Here is a 15,918-nt window from a genome sequence, read left to right on the forward strand (position 1 = left end):
GAAACGAAGAGTAGTTGTTATTTGCCTATTTCGAAAGTGGGCTTGGTTTTTAACCTTTTTTAGGAGTACTCTATGTGTGCAAATATCCATTTTGTCCTCTCTTTTTGACATGTAAATATATTTTAATAAATAATATATTATTAATTAATTTAAATATTATTTAATCCAAATATATTTTAATAAATTATATTTATTTATAAAATATATTAAGTAATGAGCCAAATACCTAAAAAATATGTAAAATTTTTAACGGTTAAAATTTTAAATTGAAAAAGCACCATACAAAAATAAATATACTAAAATATACATTTTAAATTTAAATATTTTATATAATTATAATATAAATCAATTAAATTATTACTTAGTTTAAATATATTTAAATAAATTATATTTATTTATGAAATATATTAATTAAACATAAAAATATTATATTAATCTTTATAATTATATTATTTAATATAAATAAATATTTAAATTAAAATTATCATTATAAGTATTTAATAATTTTTATTATTTTTTAATTTTTTTTAAAAAATATTATTTTTACTTGTTTAAAAAAAATAAAAAAGTCATACACCTCCCCCTTCTGCCGCCCACCACCCACATTTTGCAACCCATCGACCTGGATCTGGGGGATGGCGATGGCCCAGTGAAGTGGGGGTTGACCTCGTCCTGAATCAAAAGAGGGACGTCCGCTACCGACACCCATTTTTTGCGTTGGGCGATAGCAATGTCGCTCAGATTATGCGACGCGACACGTTAAATCTAACTAATTGAAAATAGAAAGTGTGCATAATTTAAAAAAAAAAAAGAAATTTTTTAACCTATTTTTTAACATGGAAGAGTTTTCAATTAAAATTTTAAAATACAATGGGGACTTATACAAGTGATCCATTTATAATTATTGAAGGGATTGTTAGTAAGAATTTGAGTTATTCAAATGTAAGTTTAAAGAATAAAAAAAAAAAAAAAGGATTATTGAATGAATCATCCTTAGTAATGACACAAATATTGTTCATAGAAAAACAACAACAAAAGGTATTTCCCTTTTCTTTCCTTTTTTTGGTTAAAAGAGCAATTGCATTGATTTTGTTTGAAGCTTCAACAGAAAGGCTATGCCATTTTTTCTTTTCCACTTTTGAGTTAAATTAAAATAAAATAAAATATATTGCTTTGTCTCCATTCCATGTGCTTCAAGTTTGGAGTTTGGACAGTATCTCATCTGACCTTTACCCAAAGTTGACCACAACCATTGACGTTTTCTCACCGAACGACAGTAGAGGTACGCCACGCTTCAATCGTCGTACCGCAAAACAAAACCAGCAACTGTGAGGGAAAAGTGCAGCCCAATACAGAGGCTTAAAGGGACTGAAGTGGCGCTGCCAGTTTTGTTCGTCAGCAACTTAGAAATTTCTGCCAATCAACCCTAAAATCAAGGCTGAATGAGAAGATCAGAATCTATGCTTTCTAATTTCTACTTTTCCACACACCATTGATTGAAGTATTCCGCCATAAAAAAAAAACAGAGAAGCAGATATAGATACAGTTTATTAACCGACTTGTTGATTTGCTTACCTTTGCTCTGGATTCGACTTTCATAGGGAAGAAACGGTAGATTTGGCGAGAGTATGGGTTCGCAGAGCAATCATCAGATGAAGGTGGTGACGGGAGAGTACGGATACGTCCTCGAAGATGTACCTCATTTGACCGATTACATTCCGGATCTTCCTGTATGCCTTTTCCTTTTTGCCTCTTCGTTTATGCATACACGTGCTTCGTCCTTGTTTGTTATGGTTAAGTGTGTTATTTTGTATGTATTGCCTACGTTATGATGTTGTTTCACAGTGTATATTATTGTGTGCTTGTGATTTGATGATTGTAGCGTGGAAATATGCTTGTTTGAATCTGTATATTTGATTGCTTTTTGCTTGAATGCTATATTTTGAGTATTTAATTTGGATCGTGAATACGCATGGCGTTATAGTGTTATTTTGCCTAGTTTTTGATGATTTCATGAGTAGTATCGCTGACATATCCTTATATCTATCTATTTATATGATGTTTTTTGCTTAAGTGCTTTGCTTTGAGTATCTGATTTGGCTCTTGAATATTCCTGGCGTTATATGTTTACTTTGGCTCGTGTAAGTTTGTATTTATGAATTCTAGATTCGTGTTTAGTCTCAAAAATGGTACAGTATGCTGGGTTTATTGTTTGTTTGCACATTAGTATGATTCATCATTGATTGTATATATTTTTGTGACTGTTTTTAGTGAACTATAGTTTCCTGATTTGATTTACGGAATCATTTTAGGTCTTCGTGGACATTATTTTAAGTACTAGCGGCAGTTTTTTTGTCTTAGATTGTATGATTTTGCCATGGATTTGAGCTATGTGTGCGGAATATGTTTTGAGCTGCATTAGAATTCTAATGTGGGAAGTGAAAAATAGATGAAAAAATTAACTGAAATCTGTACCTTGCCGTACTTCCATAGATTGGTTAATCTTTACTCTTTAGGAAATGTAGGAGGTGATGACAGGTCTTACTCTTATCCCATTAAGTACCCTTGTTCATCACTGTCTTAGTTTTTGCTCTTACTGAATTTTTGTCCATTTTTTTTTAAAAATTAATCCTGGTGGTTCTTGACCTTTTTGGCAGACTTATCCAAATCCATTACGCTCGAATCCTGCATATTCAGTTGTTAAGTGAGTAATCTTCTCTTTTCTGTTCCACATTATGCATATGGTTTCCCTTTTTCAACGAGTTATTGGTTCTTCATGGCTATTATTATATTTTGATATTTCTTTTGATTTCAGGCAGTATTTTGTTGACATGGATGATAGCGTCCCCCAAAAGGTGATTTAAGCTTATCAACTTGTTTTGTTCAATCAGGGTCATGGCTCAGATTTGCATCTGTTATGTTCATTTCTTTATGCAACCATACGTCTGAATCTTGGCTAACAAATATAAGCATGAATGGATTAGCTGCTTTTAGGGTGAAAAGGGCTTATGAGTTGATATGGCAATACATGATAAAAGACATCATAGTACAAAATTCCAAGTTGGAAAGATACAAACATCTTGAGGTTTACAGGTCAAGGTTTATGTCATTGTCTGTAGCAGGAGTATGAAATTGCTTTTATTTATCTAAATAAATTCTATTTCATGTTACTAAACTTTTCTGAGAATCTGATTTTGTGAAATTTTGTTGGTTGCTTTTCATTAGTTGATGAGGGTTGCCAATCACTTGCTATGTTTACAACTCCACACATTTTAGAAAACACCTTCTCCAGCCAACTTAATTAAACCCAGGCCCAGAAAAACTGAAAGAATTCATCTCTATTCCTTGGTAGTAGTTCTGGCAGTTCCTTAAAGCTATCCTATTATGCTTGGCGAATGTCACAGGTTGTTGTACACAAGGATACACCAAGAGGGGTACATTTCCGGCGGGCTGGACCTCGTCAAAAGGTATATATTCATCTTTCTTTTGTTTAGCCCTTTCGAAGTTCAGCCAAATTTGGTTAAATCTGCATTAATGTGCGCAGGTCTATTTTGCTTCAGATGAGGTGCATGCTTGTATCGTGACATGCGGTGGTTTATGTCCTGGACTAAACACGGTGATCAGGGAAATCGTGCATAGCCTCGATTATATGTATGGGGTCAACAAAGTCCTTGGTATTGATGTAAGTTGGCTGATCATTGATGTTAATTGTGACAATTATTATCTTTAGAAGTTTCTAGTGTTGGTAGAGTTTTAGGGTTTGTTCAGTTCAAATGAGAGGAAAGTAGACGTGAAAGGGGGAGGGAAAGAATAATAGTTTTCCAAGTTGTTTGGTATGATTGGAAGGGTGTAATTTTCAAATACTTCTCTTTGTAAGGTACGAGAAAAATAGATTGAGAAGAAAAGACTAATTTTTATAATTTTACTGATTAACCCTTTTTCTGTTTATTTTATATTAGAATATAAACAAGTTAATATATACTAAAATAATTTTAGTATAAAAAAAATTTATTAGTAAAAATATTCATCAAAATGAGTGTTGTGCATTTATTTTAGTTATTCCGTTTAAATAAAATAGAAATTCCTACCAATGTTCGACGATATAGTAGGTTTTTCGGTGATTTGGTTATCTTTTCTAAAAAATTATGTACAATTATTATCAACGGGAAGGAAAAAAGAATTGGAAGCAAATTATATATATGGATAATTGAGCAAATAAAAATAAAATATGTACTTTTCAATCTTTTTGGCTGTATACTTTCACTTTTCCGCTCAACTTTGGACGGAAACGAAATTTGACTCTAGAACTTTACCACCCATATAACTTTTCTCCCTAACCAAACACCAATCCTTTTCTTATGCATCCAATTTTACTTCCACTTTTCTTATACACCCACTTTTCACCACAACCAAACAAAGCTTTGATTATGACCTTTCATGAACTGTTGGTGGGTTTCCTCCTTATTCCCTACAGGTTTTGCTACAAAATGCCTAGCCTATATCAACTTTTTACTGTTGCTACATTCTTGTAATGCTAATTAATCAATGCGATATGTTCCTTTCTCTGATCTTGTAATTTTATGTGAATCTGACATTGAGAATTCTACTGTTTCCATCAGCTATGCTGGTTTAAGAAGATATCATAACTTTCATATCTTCTTTAATGCAGCTTCCATGATAAGGTTAATGCCATCTTCTTGTTACTTCTCTATCTAATGGAAATATCTCTTTTCTTTAGGGAGGCTACAGGGGTTTCTATGCAAAGAATACCATTACTCTGACACCGAAGGTTGTGAATGATATACATAAGCGTGGTGGGACAATCCTGGGAACATCTCGTGGTGGCCATGATACCATGAAGATTGTCGACAGTATTCAGGACCGTGGAATTAATCAGGCATGTGTTGAGATTGTACTTACTATTGAAGAAATCTTCAACCTTCACCTTTCTGGAAATTTACTCCCTCTCTATTTTATTGGCTTGTGATAAGCTGCATTTTGGTTCTGATGAACAGTATTACTGGTTCAGGTTTATATAATTGGAGGAGATGGCACCCAGAAAGGAGCAGCTGTAATCTTTGAGGTATCCGTATTGAAGGAACAGAGACTTTCTTATAGCATGTTTTGATGAAGTTATTCTCTGAACAGACCTATTACATTGCTTGCTAGACCATATTATCTTATGATAACAAGCTGATTTTTTTTTTCTAGAAAATGGAATTTAGTTTATGATAAACTCTTTGGCAAGTGTTTCTTCTTCTGCCCTGAATTTGTACAAGTCTTTCACATGATGGCGAACATGATCTTTAACTACTAATATTTCTGGTCTCCTTAATTCTAGAGTTTACTATCTCGTCAACCTGTTCCCTTCACATTTTTCAATAGGTTATTAAGTTTTTTTATTTAACTTCCTGCTGTTGCTTTGACTACACTGGATATATGTGAAGTAGTTGATGAATTATTGAATTTTGACCTCTACCTTTAACCATGGGTCTTTTCTTCAATCGTCGTTGCATGGTTGAAGCAGCAGGGTTTATAACTGAAACTGGCTCGTACTGTTTTTCCCACCTAAATAATTATATACTGTTTGGTATTCTTACCTACATATGTCAGCTTTTGGGGAGATAGAACGGCTCTTGAGAGAAGCGTCATTCATTTCCATGACTTTTAATTTTTGTTCTGCAGGAGATCAGAAAACGTGGTCTAAAGGTTGCAGTTGCTGGTATCCCCAAGACAATTGACAATGATATTCCGGTATATCTCATTCTTTCCTTCTTATTATATGAGCTTTATTTTTTGCACTCATTCCTCGTATTGATTTCTTTAGTATCTGATTATATGAGAAACTTTTAGAGAAAAAAGCACCTCTAAGCTCTAAAAATGGATCTGTCCACATTGATTTCTGTTCTCCCAGTTTACAACAATATTTGTTTCAAGGACCAGATGCAATGTTTTAACGCGGAAAATGTGAAACTGTCTGTTTCAATTTTTCTGGTGAATAAATCAGTCCTCAGCTTGTATCATAGGCTTGGGCACATCAACCTAGACACTATTTTGCTTCCTTCAAATTTTTGTTTTTTGGAGTTTATTGTGCCTTTCTATTTCTGTTTTACCATGCATATGATTTATATTTCTTCTCATCTCTGACAAGATTCAGTTTGCTTTGGCTTCTCTAATCAGGTTATTGACAGGTCATTTGGTTTTGACACTGCTGTAGAGGAAGCTCAACGTGCCATAAATGCTGCACATGTTGAGGCTGAGAGTGCAGAAAATGGAATTGGTGTAGTGAAACTAATGGGTCGCTACAGTGGTAAGATGAACCTACCTACACTTAATCAGTAAATATTCTGAACTTTACTGTTAGAAGGACTTCATTTTCCAAGAAAGATGCCAGTATTATTTCATAAACCCAAGAAAACAGATAAGCATGTAAACTCCATTGTGCAAACAACAGAACATGTGGAGACCTGATAAAGTATGAGCGACCATAATTTATGAGAATTCCTCTTTGAAGATGAGAATTCCTCTAGCCTGTTTCTTCATGCTAGCATAATTTAAATTTTCCTCTGAAGTCTGAACCTGTTAGAGTTATTGATGCAGGTTTTATTGCAATGTATGCTACTCTGGCCAGCCGAGACGTGGACTGCTGTTTGATTCCAGAGTCACCCTTTTATCTTGAAGGAAAAGGTGGACTTTTTGAATATATAGAGAAAAGGCTTAAAGAAAACGGACATATGGTCATTGTTATTGCTGAAGGAGCAGGACAGGAGCTTCTTGCTGCAAAAAATGAAGAAGATGCTTCAGGGAACAAGCTACTTCAAGACGTTGGGTTGTGGATTTCTCAAAAAATAAAGGTATAGGTCATACAAATAGGTTACTTTGGCTATTAACTAATGTGTTATTTCCTGTATCCATACAAACATACTTTCTCTCTTCAAGAAATTTTAATTAAGCTCTTTTCTCTTTTGACAGGAACATTTTGCCAAGAAAAACAAAATGCCAATTACTCTCAAATATATAGGTTGGTGCACACATGCTGAAATTATTTATTAATTTTTTTACAATCCGGGGAGCTAACTCGATAATTTTGCAGATCCAACTTATATGATCCGTGCGATTCCTAGCAATGGGTCTGATAATGTATACTGCACTCTCCTTGCTCAAAGTGCTGTTCATGGAGCAATGGCGGGGTTCACAGGCTTCACAAGTGGGCTTGTTAACGGCAGGCAGACATACATCCCCTTTAATGTAAGTTATTTCCGTTCTGAATTTCTGCCCCTCCCAATGTATATCTTGATGCTCTCTCTTGCCCCCATCTTCCCCTCTTGCTATATGTAACATACATTGCAACTCTATAGTGCTCCATTCTCGTCTTACTTCCACCAGGAGTAGACCTTAACTTCGTGAATAAACCAGTACCTTGATAGAGTCAAAAGCCTCGGCTATGGATTAGTTCTGGTCGACCTCTTTCAAGTTCTTGATAGTAAAGTGCCAGCCACATGCTTGATTGTCTTTCCTGTTGTCAGAATAAACGCTCTTTTAGCCTTACACTTATCTTTTATTTAGCATCCCGCCACTCCTGAGGCTATCTCCGACTAGACAGGCAAGCAGACTAAATCCGTACATCCTTTGAGGGACTTTCCTTTTTTATTGTTAAGAGTGCTATCGATCCCTCGTTCCATCTTCTTTCTCCTCGCAATGACAAGTTAGTCCTACCATGTCTCAACTTATAACTCCTAGTTCTGTTTTATAACATAAATAAATTCTTGAAATTTCATAAATATACTCAGATTCATGAGAAAACAAATTAAAAACTACAGAATAAATTCAGCTACGATTATCTTCATCAGAACTTGTACTTTCTCTGATGCAATTCCCTTGTATTTGTTCATCTGGGATCTTATACTATTCCACATACCGCTAAAAAGAAATTCTGATGACCAGCCGAGCCGAGAGGTCCACATGATCCACCCATCCCCCACCCCCTTAACTAATGAGTATGAATAGGCTTGGCAGGGGAATCCACATCTCTTTATTAGGTTTTGTTGACTGTTTAGCACATGATGTTTACCTTTCCCCTTTTCACTTGGTTTACAAATAACTGTCGAATTTTAGCTGTGCATGGGTTGTGAACTTGACGAAAAATGTTTGTGTGCAGCGTATTACTGAAAAGCAAAACAAGGTTGTGATCACTGACAGGATGTGGGCGAGGCTTCTTGCTTCAACTAATCAACCAAGCTTCCTGGGATCGAAAGAGGATGGAGTAGAAGACAATGAAGTAGAGGACTATGAAGTAGAAAGCGAAGATGGTGAGAACCCAGGTAATAAAGACACTGGCACAAATGAAATAAAGGCACTTGATGCTTGAGTACTTAATGTTTGCTTGAATTGGCACCGAAAAGAATGATCCTTGTATGCCACTTTTGAAAATTTGAGATATGTACCATATTATAACATTAATCGAATGATGTAGGAACGTTATTCAAGGTCATTGATGGTAGGATGCCTCGGCTGCGGGCAGTGAATTTATTTGTCAAAGTCTATATTTATTGAGATATGCAACTCAAAAGTGATTCTTCTGTATGTTTTTATTGCATCCATGTTGTACGTGGGGCAATGACATCTGATTTGCTGTATTTGCAGACAATAATTGCTCTATTTTAAGGGCCTTGATGTTTCATTAGCTAGGTTTTTTGCTGGATTAGCATGTATAAAACACAATCAGTTTAGTGAATCAAAACGACATCGATAGTGAATAAAAAACACACTGATAGTTAACCAGTTTTACTTCTCAGTACAACCTGGAACCAAGTTGGAAAATTTGCCCGCTACCTGCTGATGCATAAATGTTTAACATTTAAAATGATCCTATGGTTCGTTTGTTTCGGCGTTTATTCAAATCTTGGTTACATTGACTACATTTCCTTATAACTTAAGCTTGTTTACTATTTAAGGAAAATAGTGAAAATTGTTCCTCAATCGTGTTGTAGGATAGACGAGTTAGTGTAGCCTGAAAATCAACAGAGTCTATCATTAGTGAAATCAATTCATCATTATTTTGAAATTACATATTAGATTAGCAGAGGTTAGAAGAATTCAACTTCTATTATTCATTAATGAATTTCGACAAACATTTGACCATAGATGCTGCTACTTGCAGTATATGTTGGAAAGAATAACATAATCTCCTCGTCTGGTTGAGACAACAGGAACTGATACTTTACATCAGAGTAAAAGCTTACTGAGAACAGGCTTAAGACTTAATATTTGGTTGATAATGGCAACAAAGCAGTTAAAGCATCAATCAACCCTTGTAAACGCCAGAGGGATCAGCATATTGCACAATCCATGGATGCTCAAGTAGCTTGTGTAGAGGCAGACGCTTTGAAGAATCCTTGACGAGCATCTGTTGTTCAAACCTAACAAACTTAAGCCAAGCTCCAAACTCAAAATAGTTTCTGTTGAAAGTGTGTGCTAGCGTGTGGTGACTAAGTTACCTGACTTATGAGGTCCTTTGCAGCTGAAGACACAATTGGTTTTGGAGGAAATTTTAAATCCACTTGGATAATCCTACACACAACACAATCAATTTGTACCTTAACACTGTTCTGACTTGAAAGTTTGACATATATTTCCATATGTGGAATTTGGAGTATTTTACTGCAACTGTTAGGGAATGATTGATTTGTAAGGAAGAAGTTCACATCGAAACTCAGTTTACCTCCTGTATGTGTCTGAATGCTCCTTTGCTTCAAAAGGGGGCACCCCATAGAGAAACTCGTAGCACAGGACACCAAGGCTCCATATGTCCACATTTGCATCATGCTCCACACTTTCCACTTCAGAAATTTAATGATACTAAAGGTCAATAAAAACCAACTGGAAAAGAAAGAAGACATGTTTACAGAATATAAATTCCTTCACACAGTGCTTAATATTAGATGTGGCATGAATTCAGGTGTGATGAGTTTGCCCACCCTACCCTTCAGGTCATGCTGCAATAGAATAAGCACGATGTACATCCAAGATATTGAATCTAAATTAATTTGAACTGACTATCATGTTTGCAGTAAACGAAGCATACCCATCTCCGGTGGAAGATAATCTAAAGTCCCACACATAGTCCGCCTGCGATTGAAAGTGTGAACGGACCAACCGAAATCTGCAATTTTCAGCTCACCCTGGCAATTGGAAGCACTAATGAGGAAATAGTTCTAAGTGCTTTCTAACCATCAGATGAAACTAAAATTTAAAATAACTACCTGTGCTCCAACCAAAAGATTCTCTGGTTTGATATCTCGATGTATTACGTGCTTTCCATGGCAATATATGAGTGCCCGAGCTAATGATGCAACATACTGTTTCATGTCCCATAAACAAGCAGAAACCATAATCTCATGTCAGCAGCAAGTTGCTAAAATGTGCAATACTAACTACATCACACCAGAGGGGAACTTTTCTCTCTCAAGAGGGGGAAAGAAAGGAGAACACTTGGAAGCTCAAGATGCATTACATAATTCAAGCTTATTGCGGGTATAAAACAAAGAAATATTGGATGAGGTTAAAATTGATAATCATTTTTGAGAAACCTACCAGACAACTAATGGATATTTACATTTAAGAAAGAGAGGTGAAGTCTGGAGACAACGATAAATTATGACTCACTGTTGCAGCACGCCTTTCGCTGAAGTATTTGCACTTTTGTAGCTCTTTGTAGAGTTCTCCCTTGGCAGCATATTCCAGAATCAAATAAACTCGTTTCTGTAGTTAACGAGTTACAAATCAGTCTAGCATAACATTCATTTTCTTCAACTAATAAATTAAAGCATCATGCCTGATCATAAAAGTAGCCGTAGAGTCGTAATATGTTAGGATGTCGAAGATGGCTCTGTATTTCAACCTCCCGACGAAGCTGGTGCTCAACCTGAGACTGTTTGAGCTGGCTCTTGAACAACACCTTTAGTGCCACAATGTGATTGCTCTGCCTCAATAGGAAAATAGATTTTTTAGTTTCATTTTAATAGAAGTACTCCAAATAATCCTCATAAACAATCCCTTTCCTTCCATTCAGCAAAGATAAATTGAGATTGCATTCATCTGTTTAATTCCTACCCGAATAATATACTTGCCAGAAGCTCCTGGTCAGCTAAAACATCAAGGACTTCATTTGAGAAAAAGAAAATAATAAAGAGGCAGGGTCAGATGGCAGCTAACCAGATGCTACATATGCAATGTATTATGCCATCCAAAACGAAACTTAATTATTGGTCTTGACTAGAGGCTATAGCAAAACAAGATAGAAAGTTCAATGGATAAGAAGATCATTGGTCTGAGCAGTACTGACCTTCTTCTCTCTGGAAAAATATACATGTCCAAACTTTCCTCTGCCAAGAGGCTTTCCTATGTCGAAGTCATTTAGAGTCCACCTCTTTTTTTCTGCCGCTGTGCTCTCAGAAGAAGCCTATAGAAAAGGGAAAACAGTTTTACATATCTGAAAGTAGCTTATGAATGAGTGATGCATTCTGCTCATAAAGACAAAATATAAATATTATACTAGTAGGTAAGAAACTTAAGGTGTAGAGACTCCATAGACTACAGGAGTTTTCTCTCTTTCCTGAAGTGTGAACCAAAACCAATAATGTGAATTATTCATCTCATGGAAGGAAATTAAGCTAATACTATATTTAATGGCAAAGAGTAGTGATTTGAAGTCAGAAATCTATAAAAACGAGTCACTTTCTATAATTAAAGGTCCAATATCAAAGATAGCACAAGATGCATTCTTCAAATTTCAATTAATATTTGCAAATTTTGGTAGAGGTACACAAATAGTCAAATAGGTCATTGTGCCAAAATGTCAAACTATATATCATCGTGAAAAGCCTAACTGCTAAAATTAGATTCAATTCTGATCCACATGAGGAGTAAATGAACTACAAAATCATAAATAATTGCAATTCCTTTGTTCACCATTGTTTCCGAGAATATCTAGAAACCAACAGAAGGAACAATTTTTAACTGTCTAAAACACTCGATCTTCGTCCAAACTTTTGTCCGATAAATTAATCCTTCAATTCCAAGTGCATCATAAGAAAAAACGAACAGAGTTAAAAAAATCGGGGGAAGAAGACGACGAGCAAAAAACTTACAACGGGGGACCATTATCAAGAACAAACATATAATAAAGCATAAATGGAAACACTAGGTACAGTCTCTAAAAACAGAAAATAGAATCTCGCCATTCTTCAAATTTCCCCGACCAAAATTGTCAAAGATCTCTAACAGTTCCAGAAAAAGAAAAAGAAAATAGAAACAGAAATTCTTGATTCTGTTACCTTGTGTTCTTGTTGAGCCTCCGTCGCGATCCCCATTCCTGAAAATATACACACTCACACACGCAGAATGTGAGAAGAGAGAAAGAGAGAGAGGCGAACGGTGTGATGAGCCGGAATGCTGCGTTCTGATTTGAAGTAGAGAGAGAAAGGGGTTTTGTTGGTCTTTATTGGCGTAATGCAGCAACGGTCATATTTGAACAGAAGAGTTGCTCACGTGGCTGTCCCGCTGGTGATCCGCTTTTCAAAATTTTCCTTTTCCTTTTATTTAATTATTATAATTTTGTTTTCCAAACGGGAGCGTCCCTAGTGATTATAGTTGGGCCTACTTATTGGGCTTGGAACAAGCCCACTACAATCAGCTAGGCCCAAGTCCGGCCCTAAAGGAAAATGTCACAAACTTGATTATCTCCATCCTCTCTCTCACACACACGCACACCATCAGAATGGGCAGCAGAGCAGCTCTGCTTGTGCGAGCAACTCCGCCGCTTTTCAGCTTCAGGAAAAGTGCTTATCCAAAAAATGCACATGTGCGGAGCAAGCGATTTTACGCCCAGAAATCGAGTCTAGACCCTCCGGATGTTTCGCGCTTGGCTGAGACGGCTCGAATTTCTCTCACCCCACAAGAAGTATTAATTGCATTTTGAACCCAATTTATATGTAAATTGCGTTTCCGATAATTGTTTGGTTTTTCCGTTAATATAGGTTGGCGAATTTGAGCCCAAAATCCGGCAAGTGATCGACTGGTATCCTCTCTCTCAATATATTTATATATACATATATATGTTTATGTGTGTATGTCTACGTGTTTATGTATGTATATACATTTCGTGTGCGTATATGAATTTCTTCTGTGGTAATGTTCTTGTATGCATTTTGGTATAGAAACACCACCTATGAAACCAAGCCACATGATTCTCGCTACTTACTGTCGTCACATTGATGCGGATAAGAATTTTCTGTGCGTGTGTTTCTATACATGAGTGTGTACAAATGTGTGTAACTATGTGTTGAACTATTGTTCATGTGCTTATAACGTATGTATTTGTGCATCTATGTAACTGAATGGGTGACAATGAGAGAATGAACAAGAAATAAAATTTGTTGCTAGCAATTTAACATATAGAGTTGTTTCTAGATCATTTTGAGTGTTACGGTTGGGAAGTTTGTGAGAGTTTAGGTGTTAAGGGAGGAAATGGAGGGGAAGGAGATGGGATGAGCCAATCCCCTCCAAAGTTGGAGGATCAAATGAGTAAAATTAGCAATATCATGCCTTTGATTGTGGTATACAGCACCAGGGAAAGTGATTTCTTTTGGTTCCCGTCTATGATATCAGAAAAAATACTTGAAAGAACAAACTTTCTTGTGCTTGATTGTTTCATTAACAACTCTCTATAATTTTGAGTTTCCGTATCTATATTGTCTGAGTTTTACGATTGGTGATGCAATATTGGTATTTGTTGTGAATATGTCACAATGTGGTAACAGAAGTTTTTCATATGAAACAGGTTTGCACAACTTCAGTCCGTTGACCTTGACAGTGTTGAACCAGCGATAAGAGCAGGTGCATTGCTCAAAAGTGAACTTTAATTGTGTTATACAAGTGTATGAAGTTACTTGAACAAAAGAACTAACTTGACCAATTAAACTCAAGAACTGGGAATTCCCTCTTATTTCTGCTGACGTGTATTCAGGAGTTTTTTTATCGTACTACAGGATTTTGCAAATAGAATGCTAAATTAAACTTATGTTTATCTTCTTGCTTATCTGTATTTCGGATATTGCAGTTCTTTTAATGTGGGACGTTACTATGCATGCTTGACTAATTGAAATTTCGAAAGATCCTATTTAGACATCATTATTAAATTTGAAGAAAATTGGATCCTGAGAATCACATTTGATGGTCACACGAAGATAATAATGATAATAAGTTCGATACTTGCTGGTGATTTTGTTTCAGATTCTTAATAGAATTGAAACTCTTTATAACCTCATCTTCTATTCAATACTAATACTCATTAGATTTATTGAAGGGATGCTGATTTGAACTTAACTATTTCAGTGTTATTCCTGGGGATGTGAGATGCCATTTGTGCTCTCTTTGAACCTGCCGGTTGTGGCAATAATTCTTGAGTTTATTCTGATGGATTTTCCTTCTTGGATCTACAGATACTGAAGGCGATGACAATCTGCGTGATGATGTGCCAGAAGCATTTGATAATAGGTACCGAAGTTTCTTCATTTCCTTTCTCCAGCATAGGTAATAACTTATAGTCAGCAAATTCATGATTATCTCGATCTAAAATGACTTGGGATCTTGTATATAGGGACGCTATAGTCGCTGCCGTGCCAACCTATGAGGACCCTTATATCAAAGTCCCCAAAGTGTTGAACAAGGAGTGATGTAATTCATATTCATGCGCCGCGCCTTCTTTCCTCAGTAAGGACATCCCCATGTTCTTCCTTTACCACAGCATTTGCTTTCTTGGATTCTCTCCTAAACAGAACTTATTTTCTCTTTGTATCATTTATAAATTTCAGACATGCTGCAAAATCTATTCCAATGGCCCATTTCGAATTCAAAGCGGCCCATTACGAAATTCTTGGCCCACTGAACAACCCGCATGCTGGGCAAGAATGCCTACTACAAACCGGGAAGTTCAAGATACTGCACCTTTATACTCCTCCTCACAGCCAATATTAGACTGCCATCTAGTTCATCGACTCCCATGAAGGCTGCCAAAGTGAAAACTTTAGTTATCCAGAAGTAGTTGTTCCTGTTTATTAAAGTAACATAATATGATTGATAAGGGAAATATATTGAATTAGCAAGAAGACCAAACTATATTCAAGAAAATAAGAAATGTCTAAACACTTGGAAGATCCACATGTTTTTAAGTGGGTTAGGTCGCATCCGACTCGCATGACCCGACTGTTAAAAAAGCCATTGATTTGGCGCCCATTCAATGATTCGTGCTCCATATGGATTCTAACTATTGAGGGTTCATCTCATAGGATTGTATTTATTATTATCAGATTACACTATGTAAGGAGATTATATTGCGGCAACACTTATAATCTTGAACTTAACTGATTCAAATTTTGAAGTATTGGTCCTTAGCTAACTAACAATTTATGTGTGTAGGCCAATCATTATTACTCTAATTCAAGATACCCATCCTGACTATGTTCCAAAAATCATTACCCGATCAACTTCAACCCGAATTAGAATCTAAGTAAGCCATGTACACATTGTGAAAAAGAATATAATACAGTATTTCCACATTTTAAGCCTTGAGTAGGAACAACCCATGCACAGTCCACAATCACAGCCACACCCTGTCACCTTCTGGATAAGACTTTGAGGTTTAATGATGTTGGAAAAAGAGAGAAAATGTTAAAATAAAAAAACAGTAGTAAGAAAGAAGGAAGAGTTAAAAGCGTGAGGGAGCTATCTAAAACTAATAGTAATAGGATAGGAGGAGGCTAACGCCTCTAGTGCATATCCAAAACCCAATTGCCACGCTATCACCTGTCGCTTTCATCCGCTACACGCCAAAACCACCACCACTACCCTACGGCTACG

The 15,918-nt window shown here is 36.0% G+C and overlaps 3 protein-coding genes across 3 annotated transcripts; 2 read left to right on the forward strand and 1 right to left on the reverse strand.

The window, feature by feature from the left end:
- The first annotated feature begins 1,288 nt into the window (after positions 1 to 1,288).
- LOC105173960 (ATP-dependent 6-phosphofructokinase 6) lies at positions 1,289 to 8,683 on the forward strand. Its single transcript, XM_020693970.2, has 14 exons — positions 1,289 to 1,730; positions 2,658 to 2,704; positions 2,816 to 2,855; positions 3,405 to 3,467; positions 3,545 to 3,682; positions 4,739 to 4,897; positions 5,030 to 5,083; positions 5,686 to 5,754; positions 6,181 to 6,310; positions 6,601 to 6,854; positions 6,973 to 7,021; positions 7,094 to 7,248; positions 8,159 to 8,321; positions 8,474 to 8,683. Exons 1-14 carry the CDS (start codon positions 1,629 to 1,631, stop codon positions 8,551 to 8,553), a joined length of 1,503 nt encoding a protein of 500 aa, XP_020549629.2. The 5' UTR covers positions 1,289 to 1,628; the 3' UTR covers positions 8,554 to 8,683.
- A 403-nt stretch (positions 8,684 to 9,086) lies between these two features.
- Positions 9,087 to 12,504, reverse strand: LOC105174053 (serine/threonine-protein kinase Aurora-1). Its single transcript, XM_011096060.3, has 9 exons — positions 12,336 to 12,504; positions 11,345 to 11,461; positions 10,835 to 10,981; positions 10,666 to 10,761; positions 10,263 to 10,358; positions 10,085 to 10,181; positions 9,722 to 9,839; positions 9,498 to 9,570; positions 9,087 to 9,406 (listed from the first exon to the last, which is right to left on the reverse strand). The coding sequence occupies exons 1-9, from the start codon at positions 12,369 to 12,371 to the stop codon at positions 9,305 to 9,307; spliced, it is 882 nt and encodes a 293-aa protein (XP_011094362.2). The 5' UTR covers positions 12,372 to 12,504; the 3' UTR covers positions 9,087 to 9,304.
- Positions 12,505 to 12,739: 235 nt separating this feature from the next.
- LOC105174139 (glutamyl-tRNA(Gln) amidotransferase subunit C) lies at positions 12,740 to 14,916 on the forward strand. Its single transcript, XM_011096250.3, has 6 exons — positions 12,740 to 12,961; positions 13,038 to 13,078; positions 13,841 to 13,896; positions 14,502 to 14,556; positions 14,660 to 14,772; positions 14,874 to 14,916. Exons 1-5 carry the CDS (start codon positions 12,779 to 12,781, stop codon positions 14,733 to 14,735), a joined length of 411 nt encoding a protein of 136 aa, XP_011094552.2. The 5' UTR covers positions 12,740 to 12,778; the 3' UTR covers positions 14,736 to 14,772; positions 14,874 to 14,916.
- The last annotated feature ends 1,002 nt before the right edge of the window (positions 14,917 to 15,918 follow it).

The sequence above is a fragment of the Sesamum indicum genome, linkage group LG1, assembly GCF_026168435.1.
Source record: "Sesamum indicum cultivar Baizhima isolate 11 linkage group LG1, ASM2616843v1, whole genome shotgun sequence".
Classification (NCBI taxonomy): Eukaryota; Viridiplantae; Streptophyta; class Magnoliopsida; order Lamiales; family Pedaliaceae; genus Sesamum; species Sesamum indicum.